Raw genomic sequence first — 17,059 nt, 5'->3', positions numbered from 1 at the left:
ATGAAATCCAAAGGAAGATCAACTGCCTGGGGACCTAAGGCAGGTCCCAGCTTTAAGCAGCATTACTGACAAAGTGAGTTCTGTTATTGTCAAGCATTTGCATTACAGTAGAATCCAAAGCACTGTAATACCTTGAAAAAAAAGGATCAATTTATATACCCAGGAAAAAGGTTAGGAATTAAAGCTTCCAGCAGAGAGATTATTTACCCACAGTTATTCAGTGATTCTCTTGATTTCAAACCCAAGGCTCTAACCATTGGCCCAGGTGGCTTTCCCTGCTGAATACTATTTTAACCGGGAAGTCCAATAAGATACTTACAGGAAAATAAGCCACAGCAAAGAATTCACTTACACATTCAAAATAATCTTCTAGGGATAGCTCTTTAAATAGACCATTGGGGTTCAAGTAGCAGGTCCAGATTCAGCGTACAATATGGTGACTTACTTTGAAAACATAAATCATTTTTACAGGGGAAGATGCTAGTGTAGCTTTGTTAATGTCGCAAAAAGCAGCTCTGTTATGAAAACCTCCCAAGATAAATAGCTTTTGGGACAAAACCCAAACCCTGCAGGGTACCAACTCTGCAGCGTGAACAATCTTCTCCTGTTATGCCTCTGTCTTTCCTACTGCCCAGTCACCTGCAAAACCTCCAAAAAGATGATGTCACCCATCTTCTGCAGGGAGAAATTCTCAAGTCAGTCTTAAGATGCTCATTCCATTCAGCTGCAAGACACTAATTTCTTGTCTCTGCGTCACTTAATTAGGTGAGTAGTAAGGCAACTGCCAGTTTTAATCTTTTGCCTGTTGAAGCTAGCTATTCAGGTTAAACAAGAAAGCTGTTGGCTGACTAACTCTGCAGCATACACAGGTAACAGACATAGAGAAAGCACTTACTGTTGCCCTCTTCCGCAGAAATGCATCCGCTTCATCCACAAATAGCAAGAGGCTGTAAAAGGAAAGCACTACACAGTAATAGAAGACAGGTAAGTGAGGCTCAAATGGCTCAAGGATTCTCCTGTCCCACTACCAGGCACCCCTAAGTGTGACCAGCTGTAAGCCCAAAGGATTACACGAGCAAATTCATTTCTCAAGGCAACGTTTCTCAGCTAAGCTATGGCAACATTTCCATTGCATACACTGGCCCCGTCCCAACAGTTAAGAAAGAGGCAGTAGCTTTAGACACCTTAGGCCATAAATCTGACTCCAGGCCTCCGGAGTTTTGTTTCCTGCTGTTCAGAAGCAGACTGAACAGAAGCAATTCTAGGGCACACAACCTTAACCTCCTCCAGCTTTTTAAATATAGATGGGAGTTTTCATGGGCATGGTTTGGCAATAGGCTTGTATCTAGCAGTGCTGGTATGTTACTGCCAAGTTGGAACAGATCTCTGAAATTTAGACGTGGCTCCCCAAGTATTTGAGAGAGTGCTTATTTTAGCATTCCCTCCTATTTAGAGAAATGTGTGCAAGGGTACAAGACAGGTACACAAGCACATAAGAAATCTTGGTGACAATGGCATCTTCTTGCCATTTTTCTTCCTTATACCATCCTGAAAACGTGAAAAAAAGAGTCCTCCCCTGCAACTTGCTTTGTTATTTTGTTGGGTTTTTCCTTTCCAAACCACACTATCAATAATATAATGGTTTTACTACCTGTGGAGAAGTGAATTAATAAAGTCAATGAATAATTCACAAAAATACGTTCACTTATAACCCAAGGGTAGTGCTCTTCCCAAGACACAAAGTGTATAAAGATGTTTATCAATAACAGAACCAAGTTGCTCATAAAGCTGTCACAGCTTCTATTACCTCCTTGCCTAGCTTCAAAACCAGCTTTCAAGGGATTTCAGGGCCTATTAACATCTTTTACTCAACTCCAGTTTTTCTGAAAATATTCTCAGCTACAGTCTCCGCAAAGAAGCGTCTTCTATCACCACTGCTTTCAGCTAATAAAGGCAACACAGTACTAACTGCTAACATTGTTGGATACCCAGAATAAAATCTGCTTAAATACTTGAACATTACTGGAGCTTAGAATATTGATGTATATGGACACATGCAATCTTTGATCACAACGTTCATAAGATGGCTATCTGGACTGTATGAAGTTCAAATGCACAGTTTTTATCAGGACAGAGAATAAACTCAGACCCAGGCAGTGCTGTGAAAGACAATTCTTTAGGGGAAGCATCCAGCAGTCTTCATCCTGTTGAGTATCCTCATATCTCTTCCAACTTCTTTTTCTAAGCTCACTTAAATTCTTACACTTTTCCTTCTATCCTCGGGGTAGGAGAAGCTTGAAGAGTTTAAACCCTTAGGACATTTACTCTGCAGGTTTTTGGGTTTTTTTAAAGGGGAAATAGAAACATGTAGATAATGAATGTGGCAAGGATTAACACAGAAACTGCAAGATCATGTCCACCTAAAGCAATCAGAGAACAGGTAAATCACCAGTTAGCCACATGTACAGAAGACCTGCAATCAAAACAGCATAAAAAACCCAAACTCACACCCACTGCAAGTTCCCTATTGAGTTTTAATATCCTGGCTGGACTTTAGCTACCTCTGGACTGCAAAAATCCATTTACACTAGTATGAACAAATTAACTACACACTCTTACAAAATCAGGGAGTCATGATTTAGCCTCAACATGAATGCTTTTCTGCAGATAAGTTTGCTTTTAAAGGTGACTGAAAAAGCACAGCAGCTTGTGACTTTTACACCTAACGTCAATGCCTTTAGCATCTGTCTCCCCCTTATCCTCTTTTATTTCTTATAATTCACTGCTACTGCTTGAGACCCAAAAGTAAAGAAGCCGCCGGATCCAAAGACTGTCAGAGTCTAAAATCTAAGCAATTGCAACAGGGAACATAATATCCAGAGAGTGTAAACACCTGGTTACACCTCCATGTGTGCTAAGTCTTCTAACTACTGTCAGAAAACTAAATCACTCTGAAGGCATGTGTCCCAGCCTTAAGTGGGCAATATCTCTCCGTCTGCCTGGTGAGATCAGCAGAGAGTCAAGCTATGACTGATCTGGAAAACCTGAAGTAAACAAGAAGGGTTTGAGGGAGAAGAGCAAAAGCTTTCAGCCTTTTAAATATTACAAAGCAGCAAGAATTCACCCATTCTAGGAAAACTGTAGGAGATGTTATGCCTGGTCAGTGTTACCTCATCTGTGCAAGAGTATCATTCAATAACAACAGAGATTAGGGGTCTGAACTACGTCGTTGCAGTGAGTTTCTCTGAGCAAGAAACCAAATTCAGGATTCAGAGGAACCTCTACTTACCCTCTCCTACTGGTGTTTGCCCAGTCAAAGAGTTTATGCATGGCAGTAACTCCTTCCCGCCCCATGGGGGCAACATCGCCACCAGTCATGATGGCATAATCCATGCCCGAGTGCATAGCTAATTTCTGGAAGGAAACAAAAAACAGCGAGTTAAGCGCTCTCTTTCACTGCAAGTCCATGGAAGATGAGGAGGGAAATAAAAGTAGTTTAGTCCTATCAGCACGCTTATTTGCAGAGGGTACGTATGCTCTTAGCGAAGAGAACACTTCTGTGGTCACTTAGGGGCAGCTTTTAGCATTGCTCTGAATAGGAACAAAAAGATGGAAGATTAGTCTTACGGCAATGCACGAAATTTTAATGCCAGAAGGCACTGCTGAGAGTGCTTAGACTTCCAAATACACTTGTGTATTGTTTATTTCTTCCACTGTTCTCTTCATGGTCTAGTTTATAACTTCCTTCCTCTGCGCAGCAGAACAGGATTCTATTCTCTACTAGATGCTTAACTAATACAACTCAAAATTTTATTCATTTAAAAAATTTAAAAGCCTGGAATTAAATGGTCAGTAAACCCAATGAGTATTCAGACAAAATAACAGAATTTTCCCTTTGTGTCTTAAAGCCTGCCACAACTCATTGGTCTGGTGGCTACTATGTGAAGGGTTTTGATGAAGCTCCAAGGGCATGCTAGAAATACCTCCCTTAAGCCTGCAGGTAAAAAAAAAAAAACAAACCACACACTGATTTTTTGCTAGGACAGAAAATGCAAGTCTATCCATAAAGCAAGTTTGAGAGGATGTAGCCAACATTAACCAAGCACATCAGAAGAGCCTATAGATTGCACTGACCAAAGTTTGCTTAGGCTGTCACATCACTGCAGGGCAGAATTACAGCCTTGGCAAAGCCTCCCTCTACTTCAGCCCAAACAGGTCTACCAAGAGCTACGTAACATTGTAATTAAGCTCCCAGCTTAAACCTGCTCTCCACCTCACTGGCGAATTAGCCCCCAAATGCCTGTATCTGAAAGAACAAGCTCTGCTAGGATTTGAAGTCAATAAACGGGAAGATCTCTCTCCTCCATTTCCGAAAGCAGTTCACAGAGCAGCCACCAACTGAGCGCTGCCACGGTGACAGACAGCAGGCTGACTTAACATACCATTAGCTGTCCCAGACCTGGCTATCCAGTTCTGCCAAGTAAAGGAAAGTCATCTGAAGGTTAAAATGAACAAGTCAACCCAAGTAGATCAGCAACAGCCCCAGCAAAGCATGCTTAGCTGAATCCAACCAATTATCGGCTGTGCAGCAGGAGGCTGGAAAAAAGCTTTGCTCTGCCCATTAAAACCACCCAGTTCCTGCTACTAGTGTTTAGTGTTTTCTATCAGTCCAACAAAGCTGGAAGCTTTGACAGTTGCATCCAAGTGTGTTTACATCTGTCTCAAGAATCCTGTCATACAGCATTACTACTTACCACCACAGACCCATCTATGTCTTTGCCCTGCAGGAGTCAGAGAAGGCCGCCACACTATGACATGTTGCCTTTTTGGAACAGCAATAATAGCAATCTGTATTGTCACTGACATTAACCCAAGTGCAAAAGTCACAGCTCAGAAAACAGTCAGCTTCCCAGCGTAGTATTCTTTCCTCTCTAGAGCATACGGGTCTGATGTGCTCAGCCCTTTCCTCACCCTTACATCCATCTTCCTTCTGGCCCACTCCAATCTTTTACAGCTACCACCACATCCCCTTGGAGTTCCTATGCTATTGAGGAAAAGTGTCAAGAAATAACTTCTTGACTGTTTAATAAACAACTTCTTCCACTGCCAATCACTTCTCTCAGCTCTTACACTTCTCCCTTCTCCTCCTTATGCTGCTGTTGCCATTTCCTAGACCTGTCCCTCTCTACTGGCTTTAGAAATCCAAACTAGGTGGCATACTGTCAGAGCAGGCAGCAAAAACACTATTGGGATATGGGTTTAATGTATTGATAGAGAAAAAAAATTTAACTTGCATCAGCACATCAAATCTGCCACTGCTGAACAAGTCTATGAAACCTCAGATCTAGTGGACAAGCACTGAAGAGCAAGTCAAAAATCAAATCCTGACTCAAATCCATGCAAAAACCATCCTGGTAGCACGTATGCACAGTGAAGCCATACCTAACTCTTCTCTGCTCTGGGATTAGTAAGCAGCAGCAGGAAAGACCCTATCTAGACAAGTGCATAAAATTAACAGAGGTGGAAGTGAGACAGCAGGCTGGTGTTGCGATTTCACAAGTCACAGTTGCCAAGTGCCTTTTCCAGACGGAAGGGCTCTTCTGCCTAGGCTTAGCACTAGAATCCAAATGACTGTACTAATTTAGAGTTGAAGCAGCCTGGATGCCTTTTCCTCCCTTCCCAGAGACGCAAGAACGCAATGTTTATGCAATACTACAGCCATAGATTTCAGACTAGCAAGGGTGCTTAGACCCCGAAGTTTTCAGAGCACCGCGCAACATGCAGGTTGCCAGAATCTTGGCAGGGTTTTACCTTGGCAAAGAGTGTCTTTCCAGTGCCAGGGGGACCGTACATAAGAATATTCCTGTATAGGCTTTTGTTCTTTTTTGTATTTCTTGTTGCTATGGCAATGTCTCTCACACGTGCTTCTAACTGTGGCTGCAAGAAAAGGGTTAAACTTAAGGAACAGAAAGTACCAAGAGACCTGCATCTATCAGCTTCACAGATCAGTACCAGCAAGAAGTAGGCAGCACGCCTACCGTCTCAAGCTTTTGAGCCTTAACTTCAGCTGCTTATTACTTCAGACCAGGGTCATTTCCCCTTCTATGTCAGGATTTGCTCAATTTAAAGTTCCGTCCACTTGGCTACAATTCTTTTATAAGAAAAAGCAGCAGTGCAGGAAGCAGTGCGGTAACTACTATACAAACTGATAACGCCTAACTATTCACTTCCTATTGGATGCCCTGGGAAGGATATGTCAAAACATAAGCAACTCTTTGCAGTATTAATTCTTTCATGTAAGTCATTAACATTCATGTTCATACTTATTACTGCATTTGTTGAGATACTGGGAGAAAGCTATTCCTGCAGGAGCATTTTCTCTCAGCAGCTTCAAGAAGCACTTAAATTTGCCTGATATCCAGGAATCAAATTCAGAAGCAAATATACAGAAGCAGCTCTAATTAGCAAGTTAAGAACCATTCACACGATGGGTAAACGCATACACTTCTTCAGTTTTTGGCCTACAAGCAGATCTAGGTTCAGTAATCCTTAACAGATTAGGCGAGACAAGTGGAACTCTGTATATTAACATGCTGACTACAGGGAAAGACTGCAGCAGTGTAAGGACTGAACTAAGACTTCCAACTGCTTTACACAGAGGAAAAAAGGTTAACAAAGTGCTTAACGCGTGTCACACTGAACACAGGAGCTTATTTACAGTCTCAGTGCTCCAAGGGTGCTATGTCTCCAGAATTACTGGAATTACAGTTTTTGAAGTGAGTCTAAGGAAACAGCCGCTCTTATTTAGATTCCAAAGTCATCCTTCACAGACCAAGATAGCAAAATAGAGTACTTACACTGAGAACAACTCCTTCAAGAGCATCCTGAGCCTTGCTGGCAAGACGCTTACCAACCTACAGAGGACAAATTCAATTACCGATACGTAGAAATCAACCACAGTTTTGTCAACTCACCTGGACAAAAAGGTCACATGAAATGACAACGAGCTCAGCCCACCTACTGGTTATCTCTACTGGTACGTTTATTCACAGACCCATTGACAGCTCCCTGCCTGCAAAACTCGTTTTGCATCCTCATGGCTGAGCACAATACAAAAACAAAGCTAAACTTTACCTTGATAGGATGCTTCAGTGCCTCCAGCACAGTAATACGTGAGGTTTCTCTCACCAGGGAAGGTTTGCCCAAACGTGCTTCTATGTATCGCCCTGCTACTGCCGTGGCATTCTTGGCAGAGTAAACACCCACTGCCAGCAGGGTTAGGCCTGCCACCTGCAAAGAAAAGGGGGAAGGACTAGGAAAAACACTTGGCAAGGCAACACTATTGTGTGTAGCATGCCCTGTGGTGGGGAATTAAGATTCGGGACAAATGCTGACCAACAGGGGTTTATTTTTGGTAAGATGTTTTATCCCTGTTCAGACAGTTAAGGTCTCACGCTCCCTAGTCATAGAGCATTTAGTGCTCTTGCATCTTGCAGTGTGAAAGGCAGAGGAAGCACAAGTAACGTATATAGTCATGCATCCAGAAGTACGTACTCCCTGCTCAAAATTTGTGTGGCTTTTCAGACTTTTAGCTAAGTAGAATATGTATTAAGACAAATAGCCATCAGGCTTTGCTACAAACTGGAGGTATAAGCCTCCTATGAGAAAACAGTATCTCCCATAACGCTGAAGCTTTAGCTTCCGGTGTTATGAACAAAAGCACATTGGGAAAGTGGTGTGGTTTGGTTTGTTTTTTTTTTTCCAGGTATTCTGTGCAGGCAGTTAAAAATAAGCCCACATCAACCAGGTGCTGCCTGCCAGACTACCCCTCACCATACAAGAAAACGTATGCCGAATTAAAGATGCCAAGGCAAACATCTGAATTGTGGCTGCCACCAAGGCAGTACACAGTGAGGAACAAAAAGGACTAGCCAGGGTACACCTGCCAAAGGTGAACAGTCATGCCAGACCCAACACAACAGGAAAACAGGTACTCAAGAGGAGCTTCAAAGCCAAAAGCACCCCGGGAATTACCATCACTGCATTAGAGACTGTTCTTTCAGAAACCCCAGAACATGAGACATTCCCATCAATTTGCCAGTGAAGCAGAAAGACTCCAGACTTCGCTGTGGTTTATGGCTGCTGCTCGGTTCAGCGCTACCTTGGCTCATATTAAACCAAGAGCCCTGCAGGCAGCTTTTTCCACCATAGCTAGCTGTCAGAATAGACAAGGAGCTGTGCTGACAATGCTAAAGACACTCCAGGAGGTTGCCAAGAATAACATTTCAGGACAGGATTTGAAAGCAAGACTTTATAGAAATCCTTATCATGTATAGGACTGTTTCCTTAATTCTGAGAGACTGATAGCACTGGTAACTTTTCTAAAACTTTTATACAACTTTAAGGTGCACAAACATAAGCCTCCAGTTCCATCTGTGTGTACATATGCAAGCGAGTCAGTGGATTTACCAAAAGTCCTATTCACCTGAAAATACAAGGGAAGAATGGGCATTACTTTTAAACTGAGAGGTGTCTGGGAAGAGGCCAACTGTTCCACACAGTTCCGAGTACAAGTAATCAGTTGTGTTCAGCTTACAGCTAGATGCCAATAATTCCTATCAGAGCAAGCCCAGATAGACAAAAGAGCACGCTGCAGCAATTGCTTTTAAAGCAAGCAGACTTTTACCACAACTCCAGAACAAGGTCAAAAGCCTCAAGGACAACAAGGATGGCATTGTTCAATAAACCATGAGACACCATCTGTTCAGTTTCACTCCGCTTAAATGTGTGACATCACCTTTGCTTTGGATGGAAACATGAACGGTTCAGAACTGCGAGTTCCAAGATGCAAAGATGACAACGACCTCCACACCTGATTCATCTCAGTTTACAGGGACTTCAGAACACAAGAGACTCCACCTTTTTAGCAGCCTCCCTCTAAAAACAAGGCACGATGACAAATGGTACCATGACAAATGGTTTCATGCACTCTTAAACCATCTGCTTTCGCAACATCCAGTACTACGCAAAGTTACAGGTTGATACCTCAGATCCATACAGGCAGAGGTAAGTATTTCAGACTTCTGGACTTCACTGACCTTCATGTTACAAGATACAGAGAAATACAGCTTTAAGACTGACGGCTGTGCATCAAAACAGGAAAATGACTTGACTCTCACATCCACAGAACCACCCAATTACTATGCCAATTCCACAAATGAGTCTGATTACAGTGCCTGTCTGTTTATCATGAAGTATCTAGCAAAGGAATGAATCTCTGACTGATAAACAAAGTGAATTCCACTAAAAAAAACACAACAAACTCCAACAACTTTGAGCAGAACCTTTGGGGTTCTGCTTGGATGAGAAGAGGTAGGAAAAGAGCAGCCCTTACAGTAGGCAGGAAGAGCTGAAAATCCAGGGCTAATTTAGAGGAACCCTAAAATAACTGGCTAATTCTTACCTTATAGTCATTTTTCAAAGCAACAGAAAATATGAGTTCCAGCTGTGTTATCTCCTTTCCAACAATATACTTACTTTTTTTTTTTTAAGCTAAATGTCCCAAATTCACAAGACAAGAGCTTGTCAGAAGCAAAAATGACCATAATGCAGGAAACTGGTATCTGGGTCAAGAGAATATGCAGCTAAAAGCACCAAGAACTAATCTGCAAAAGGCTCTGAATACTGCAGGCATTCCAGGTACAGCCTACAGATTACAAAAGGATGCACTAAAAGCACGTCTTGTTCTCCCCAGTGCGCTCAGGCAAAGCGTCTTTTGTACCAGCCTGTGTGTATAAAACCGGAGGGTGGAGCAGATGGTGGTGACTGACTTAAAGCAAAATGTCCATTTTAACAAGCCACGCTACCAAAAATATATTTTCACTGTAAAGTTTTGTTGTAAGTAGTACACTGAGAAACAACTTTATGTCCGTAAGAAGCCACTGCCATGCTCTTTTGTCCTGTGAAGAGATGTTGGTCCAGTTTTTAATCACCTTATTTAGCACACGTAACAGTTCTCTAAGTGCTCTCTAGGCTACATCAAAATTAGTTATAAAGTTGTGAGATAACCAGCAAAGCGAGTTCTAGATCACGTCCTGCAAGGACTTGAAGTTCCAGAGACTAGGAGTGCTCCTGTCTATGAAAATGGCACCCTCAGACTCCTTGATCAGAGAGCTGACAGTCTGCTATCCACCTGGGATGAGAGGAGCAGGCAAGTTCCTGGCAGCTGACGTGGTGGGAAGAAATTGCAGCTCACAGACAGGATGCATGCAAAAGGGGAATATTGAATAATTTCTCTCTGTGGCCTTAAAATCATGTACCTTAATACTATAATTTAAAAACAAAACAAACCTTCACAATGCATCTCTTGCTATTTTCTGGGGGAGTGTTCTCAGAAATTTTTTACTGTAAGGGGTACGTGATCAAAAAATTGGAGACCACTGGTTTAGAGGGAACAAACCCCTTTTGTGTCCACCAGATCAACTATCTCCAATATACTTTCCCTAATATTCCTAAAAAGACACTTCCAGTTTGTAGTTTAACTGCAAACATACAGAAGACATTGGGGGTGGGGGAAACAGGGATTAGATCCTTGTTCCCAAAAACCACCACTGGCAAAGTAGTCCTGTAACAGCAGCGTTAAACATTTCATAACGCTCTGTTCACCTATAAACATTTATAGATCATGCATCGTGAAAGTACAGTGAACATCAATCATTAAAAAGCTGAATGAAAACTTGTCAGCTCAGAGCCTAGTCAAACACAAAAATTGCATTCAAGATCTCAAAGAAAAAATCTGCAGTTATCTCTAACTGGCTATTAGATAAAACCCCTACTCCCCTACACACGAGACAGCAAATTCTAGAACAATCGGGGGGGGATTGACCTGCGAAAAACACTCATCTACTTTTTTCACAGAATCTGCATCTATTACTTGTAATAGCTGGCAAACTGTCAGGAAACATGTTTGTAAAGGTGATGGTGCCTCCAAAGACAAGACAATTATATGCTGTTGATCAAAGCCAGAACTTTTGTGACGAATAAGAAAAAAAATGATCTATACAGAGAAGATGAGAATTAATTTGAATAAAAATCTGAAGCACAGTACCTCCTTACATGAGGACTGCAGAGAGCACTAAGTGAGCAGCAAATTCCTGCCATGGCTTACAGTTTATAAACACATCAGAGCAAGGAGTTAGTTTAACACACATTTACAGACAGACTTTTCTGGAAGTTATCGATACATGTCACAATCTTACCGTGGCCGTAACTTTATCCCAGTCTGTTACAAAAGCACGGAATCCTTCCCCGAAGAGCATCCCAGCTGTCCTACGGTAAGCAAACAGCAAGGCAAGCAGGAGAAGAGAAAGGGATTCCAAAGACTGAATTGCAACAATTTACAAGACAACTTTATACTCTATAATGATCTTCTTCAGAACCCATCAAAGCCAACTGAGGCCTCACCTGGGAACTGAAACATGAACAAGCATGGCAAATATATTTATAATCATCTGATGTCTACACCTGATCTGGGATTAAATCCAGAAAAGCCTTTGGCATTAATATTATCTCAATTTCTTTCTTTAATACATTATTAGTGCTGAACTGTAATAAAAGGTATTTAATTCTAAAGCTTTTTTAATGCAAAATCACAAAGGACCTAAAATTAACAAATTATAAATCTAAATGCCCACCCCTTTGGAGATAGACTGCTTTATACCTTTATGGCATATGTTCAGAAACTGAAAGAACTCAGAGTTTTCAGCGTAATTGAGTCTCAATCTTAGCGACTAAGGCTTGAAGTAACCTGTTAGAAAAACTGTATAAAATTCACAAGTCTATAAATAGTCTCTTTGGTTCACATTCAGATGACAATGTAGCAAGACAAGTGAAAGAGAGGGTTCTCTTTAATAGAACTCCTATTGTTCAGAGTACAAGAGTGTACAAACTAACTTTTGATATTCCTCAGAGCTTACAGGAATAAACAGCAAGGTTTCCTACATGATGGGAGAAATCTGCAGAAGCAGCAAGGCAACCCATGCCCTTCTGGCTTGCACATACTTGAGGGACTCTAACACGGTTTGGCGATGTTCAGCGGCTTTTAAGCGGATCTGCTCCCGAATGATGTCTGCGTTCTCCCGCTCAGCCTTGGCACGGGCTCTTGCCTCTGCCTCAACACGCAGCATTTCATTCTTATGCCGCAGCTCCATCTCTCGCTCTACAGTAGCTTTAAAAAACAAAAAAAAAAAAAGGAGAGAAGAGCACAATCTTTTGGGCTGGCTTAATCCCAGGTAGCAGGCAGGTGAAAGAGGTGCATTGCTTCATCCTGGCTTCACAACAGCTTTGTGTGGTCCCACAGCAGCAGACTTCAAGATCTGAATTCCCTCCCACCCTCCCCCAAAAGGCAGCCAACCAGTACAATATTACAGAAGACAGACAAGGAATTTCCCCTCTGTGCTCAGAGGGATCACACACCAAATAGGTGGCCTTCTCCAGATGGCACACTGCAAGACAATAATCATGCTTCTGTTCTGGAAGTTCATTACCAGAAAAATTGCTCAGGGCAAACTTTAGTCAGAGACAGGCTAGACAATAAGGGATAAAGCAACAGAGAGGGGAAAAAACACAGTGTTAGGCACTGCTGCGGCTCATCAACATCAGTTTAGAGAGGAAGGGTGACACGCTACAGGCAATGAAGGACTACCCTGGGCAAGTAACTACACGCAGTATAACATGAACTGCTCATCAGGAAGAGAAGCAAAACGGAGTTGCCTGTAAAATGCTGTCCCAAACAGGATTTTGGAAGCTCTGTTACTTCAGACACACAGAATTGCAACAGACACATTAAGATTGATGTGAATGGAGAATGAATGAGAAACCTAAGAACAACCCTGGAGATGAGGACTCCATAGCTAGCACCCTCTATCTTCAGCATCGCTGCAAGAAATCCTGCCTGGACCACCCAGCTACTTGATACCTGAATGCTGTACAGGCTACCTTGGCATTCATATCTTAGTGCCTATGAGTAGGTGGATACTACAAGAGTAAAATCACCCTCTCCTACAGGGTTTCACCATTGAGCTTTGTCCTATGGTTGCTACAACAGTTCCCTCAAAGATACTGACAAACACTGAGAGTAAACTAGATGGCAGCAAGGAGCAGACAACATAGCAGTCCACATCTGTGTACGGAGCAAACCAGCCTTCTGATCCCATTTGGTCATGCACAAATTGCCTTACACTCCCAAGACTTGTGCCCTAGTGGAGTTCCACTGGCGTTCCGCAAACCCAGTGATTCTGGCAATTCCACAACAGTGAAAAGAAACAACGCAAGCTTCAGACTAAAACTTCACTACTCAGCTTTTATTTTCTACAGGAAACGGTGAATGGAGACTAGGTGACACAGATTCAACCATTCCTCCCAGGAGCTATTTTCTCCTCCCTCCTCAAAACTGGTTCTATTTTAGATTGTCCCAGTATAAAACCAGAATTTCAGTTGCTATATCAGGAGATGCTGACAGTTCATTGGGAAACCCAAGTACCACAGGGCAGACGTTTAGGAGTACAGCCACTTCTAAAACTAATCTTGGAAGCAATTGGTAGTTCTAGTACTACTGGGATTCACCCGTTACTTGCCGATATGACATTAACACATGACTAATGGAGCATCAACCAATATGGACAAGGGGTCAAAGATCAGTACAGAGAATTCATCTGCCCACCCGCTCTGTCACTAGCCAAAGAAAAATTACTAGCTTACCACGCCTCATGGCTTCCTGCTTCTGTACAGATTCTTCCTGCCTCCTCAGATTCTCTTCATTAGCAAGTTGCTACAGGCAGAGATGACAGCAGAAGATGCGTTAAAGTTGTAAGAACTCGGTCAAGTAAGTATTTGTGTAAACTTAACTACTACAAATGTTTTCAAGAAGCTAGCGCTCAGGTTGAAGTGCATTACTCCTCTCCCCATCTCCCAGATTCAGACTGTTAATCCCACGCTCCTAGCCACTTTGTCCTAATTCCTGACCTTCGATTTGCCTGGCCAGCACTGATGCCAAGCAAATAGTACAGATGAAAGCACCTGTGCCTAGCATCGGCCATCTGGCCAGCATGACAGGGCACGGTTCCAGATCACCACTTTGACTTAAGAAAGCTACTACGCAGTTCCCAGCTGGGTTACAGAAGGAAGCTATCATACCTGCTGTCGCATCTGTTCATCATAGCGCTGCCTTGCCAATTTGTCCTGGTATTGAGCTCGCTTAAAAAAAAAAAAAAGGAGTATTCAGAATATAAAGATTAGGCATTTAAGAGAGAACCTAGTCCTGAGGGCAATGAGGTTTGGAACATGCAGGGGAAAAAACAAAACAAAAAACCCCACACAAATAAAAAAATAATCCCAGGTTTGAATACGAACAGAGCAAAGTTTGGGGCAAACATCCTCAGCCAGCACCAAAAACCCCTCTATGCTGAGAAATCTATATAGTCTGACTTCGTTTTAAGGTATCACAGATATAAAAACAGAGAACAAGTGGTTTTGCCAGTAAAGTAAGTCTCCTTTTCTGGGCCAAGGAACATGTTTTTCATGTTCTAAAACACATTACCTGGACTGGCGATTGCAAGCGATAGAACTGTCAAGATATGCTGCCTGTTGATGAGCTCAGATAAGCTCTGTTTCCAATTGATTTTCTCGTTCCTCATTAATTTCTCTCATCGATTTTCCACTGCAACTGGCAAATAAACCCATGTCATCTACACTCAACTGAAAGCGGTCTGAGGGCCCACATCCATCAGCAACGGGGACTCTGGACACGGGATGGTATCATTCTCTATTCCAAATACACAGCAGAACAGCTTGCAAGTTATCTCCTTAGCAACTGTAAAGTATGGCACTTCAGAAGTAAACCATGATCAAGTTTGCTTTGACTTAAGTGATGCCCTGTGGACTGCAAGAGTTTAAAAGCTAACTCATGAACAGAGCAAATGCCTGTGAAGCCTGCTTCCTGAGCCAGCCCCGTTCAAAGTCCAAACTCTGATGGGATAAAAAGCAACGTGTGCCAAATAAGCAGTTTTAGCTATCTTCCCAAGCTAGATAAGCAACTAGAATTAATCAATCCCCTAATTTCCTGCACTCTCAAAGTAAAAAGCCACCATAGGTAAGCTATTAGCATAAAAGCTAGCTTACATTTCCCCGATTTCACATTATTGTCACTTCAGTAACTCATGCTAAAACATACCAGAAAGCACCAACATTGCTCACAACACAGCCTCTGGTAATGCTCAGATTTGCATCACTTCTCCTCTTAAGCTATTTTTTCCTGTCTAAAAGATCAAACTTGGAAGAAATAGGGTTGCAGGCTACTTAAGACTGAAATCCAAATAACTTAAGAGACATCTCATAGTCCAGGCTAACACGTATACTTGGTAAGCCAGTAGTCTTCAACCTTTTAACACCATCAGCTTTAACACCATCAGTTAGACACAAAAAAGTGTATCTCAGAACATTTAATAACACTTGCCTGAAAGCTCCTTTAAGAAAATTTCAAAGAGCACACAACAAGAGTAACAGCTACTACCGGTTCCTTTGGACGTTCAAGAATTTGGTAACAAAAGTTCAAGACGACAAAGCTGCGTATAACTACAAATCAAGTCCAATATTACAAAGCCAGGGTAGAAGATGGGCTCAGTCTGTGAACTGCCTCACATCTACGGCTGCCTGCAATCCCCTTTCCCACGCTCCCCAAAAGGGGTAATTCGTCCATCGTTGCTTTTTCCATAAAGGAGGACGCAAACAAGGTCTCCCATCACTTGGCTTCCCCCTCATTCCCTTACTGCTTGATGCTGTTTTGTTTCTTCGCTGAGCGTTTTTCGTCTCTCTTCTGCTTGTACCCGTATCTGCTCATTCTTCAGTTGTTCTATGGCAGCTTCGTACTCCTATTAAGATACAGGGATAAGCATCAGAAACGAGCTCAACGTGCCATCCCATAGAGAAACGCTAGTGACAATTATATTCCAAGAAATCCCTCTGTAATCAGAGTGGTACCCTGCAAAGCTGAGCAATGACACAAGAAAGCTAAAATACGATCACAAAATATGATTGTAAGAAATCTCATAAGTAGCCATTTCACGATTAAATACAATTTATTTTAAAAAACCCAAACAAACAAACCAACACTCAAACAATCCCCAAATTCCTTTATAAAAGAAACAGAAGTCTGTTCTCCACTCAACTTTAGAGTTCCCTGCAGAAAACCCTTGTCATTCCCTAAAAAAGCTGGCGATATTCTAGGGGTTACAAAACCACTCAGGACATGCAAGTTATAAACAAAGCCATAAAATATGTCCGAGAATAGGCCAAATCAGCTTGTACTTCACCTTCCAGAATTACTTTTTTTTTTTTTAAAGGCAAATAACTATTATTTGCTGAACCTGAACAGCAACAAGACAAACTTAGCACCCTCTGCAGATTGCTAGAAAATGAGACTTCGACTTATGCCCCCCACGAACCTGGCAGTTGCCTGAGGGGGGCTGGCTGTACACCCCATGACGAGTTCCAACATACCTTGAGTTTTGCTTGCTGTTCCAGCTGCAAGGTCTGCTCTTGCATCTGGGCAAGACTAAGAGCATCTTTCGCATGGCCTGAAATCGATGGTGGAAAGAGGTTATCAACAGTCCAAAGGTCTCTTCTCAAGGAAGAAAGTGCTCAGCCTCTCCAATCCAACCCGGCGCTGAGGCTGCCTAGCGCTCAGCTCCGTACGTTCAACCCTCCCTGCCGACAGACGCTCAGAAATCTTCTCGGCACACCCGCGCCTGCAGCCAGCAGGTTCACCCCGCTGAGGAGGTGCTCCACCACCGTCCTCTCCCTTCGCAGGCCCCGGAAGCGGCGCTCAGAGGAAGCCAACGACCCGGAGGGCCGACCTCGGGGCCCTGGCAAGGAGCAGCGGCCCCGGGCGAGCGCTGCCAGAGCCCGAGGCTGCCCCGGCCCTGCCCGGCCCGGCGGGCGCACCCGCTCCGAGAAGGCGGGACCCGACAGGACGCGAGGTACCGACTATCGGCCGCGACCCCCG

At 42.9% G+C, this 17,059-nt stretch overlaps 1 protein-coding gene across 1 annotated transcript in view; it reads right to left on the bottom strand.

Moving 5' to 3' along the window:
- The window catches only part of LOC140661476 (ATPase family AAA domain-containing protein 3-like), a 30,851-nt gene that overhangs the window by 13,488 nt on the left and 304 nt on the right, over positions 1 to 17,059 (bottom strand). Inside the window, exons 2-12 of the mRNA XM_072883612.1 lie at positions 16,555 to 16,631; positions 15,825 to 15,926; positions 14,194 to 14,253; positions 13,759 to 13,828; positions 12,061 to 12,226; positions 11,259 to 11,328; positions 7,135 to 7,290; positions 6,858 to 6,914; positions 5,812 to 5,937; positions 3,290 to 3,414; positions 896 to 947 (exon numbers count right to left, since the gene is read on the bottom strand). Of these exons, the coding sequence (XP_072739713.1) occupies positions 896 to 947; positions 3,290 to 3,414; positions 5,812 to 5,937; positions 6,858 to 6,914; positions 7,135 to 7,290; positions 11,259 to 11,328; positions 12,061 to 12,226; positions 13,759 to 13,828; positions 14,194 to 14,253; positions 15,825 to 15,926; positions 16,555 to 16,631 (1,061 nt within the window). The remainder of the gene's footprint in view (positions 1 to 895; positions 948 to 3,289; positions 3,415 to 5,811; positions 5,938 to 6,857; positions 6,915 to 7,134; positions 7,291 to 11,258; positions 11,329 to 12,060; positions 12,227 to 13,758; positions 13,829 to 14,193; positions 14,254 to 15,824; positions 15,927 to 16,554; positions 16,632 to 17,059) is intronic.

Source organism: Ciconia boyciana, chromosome 19 (genome assembly GCF_034638445.1).
Source record: "Ciconia boyciana chromosome 19, ASM3463844v1, whole genome shotgun sequence".
In the NCBI taxonomy this organism is placed as follows: domain Eukaryota; kingdom Metazoa; phylum Chordata; class Aves; order Ciconiiformes; family Ciconiidae; genus Ciconia; species Ciconia boyciana.
The sequence above is the reverse complement of the archived record's forward strand: the minus strand, read 5'-3'. Positions and strand labels throughout refer to the sequence as shown.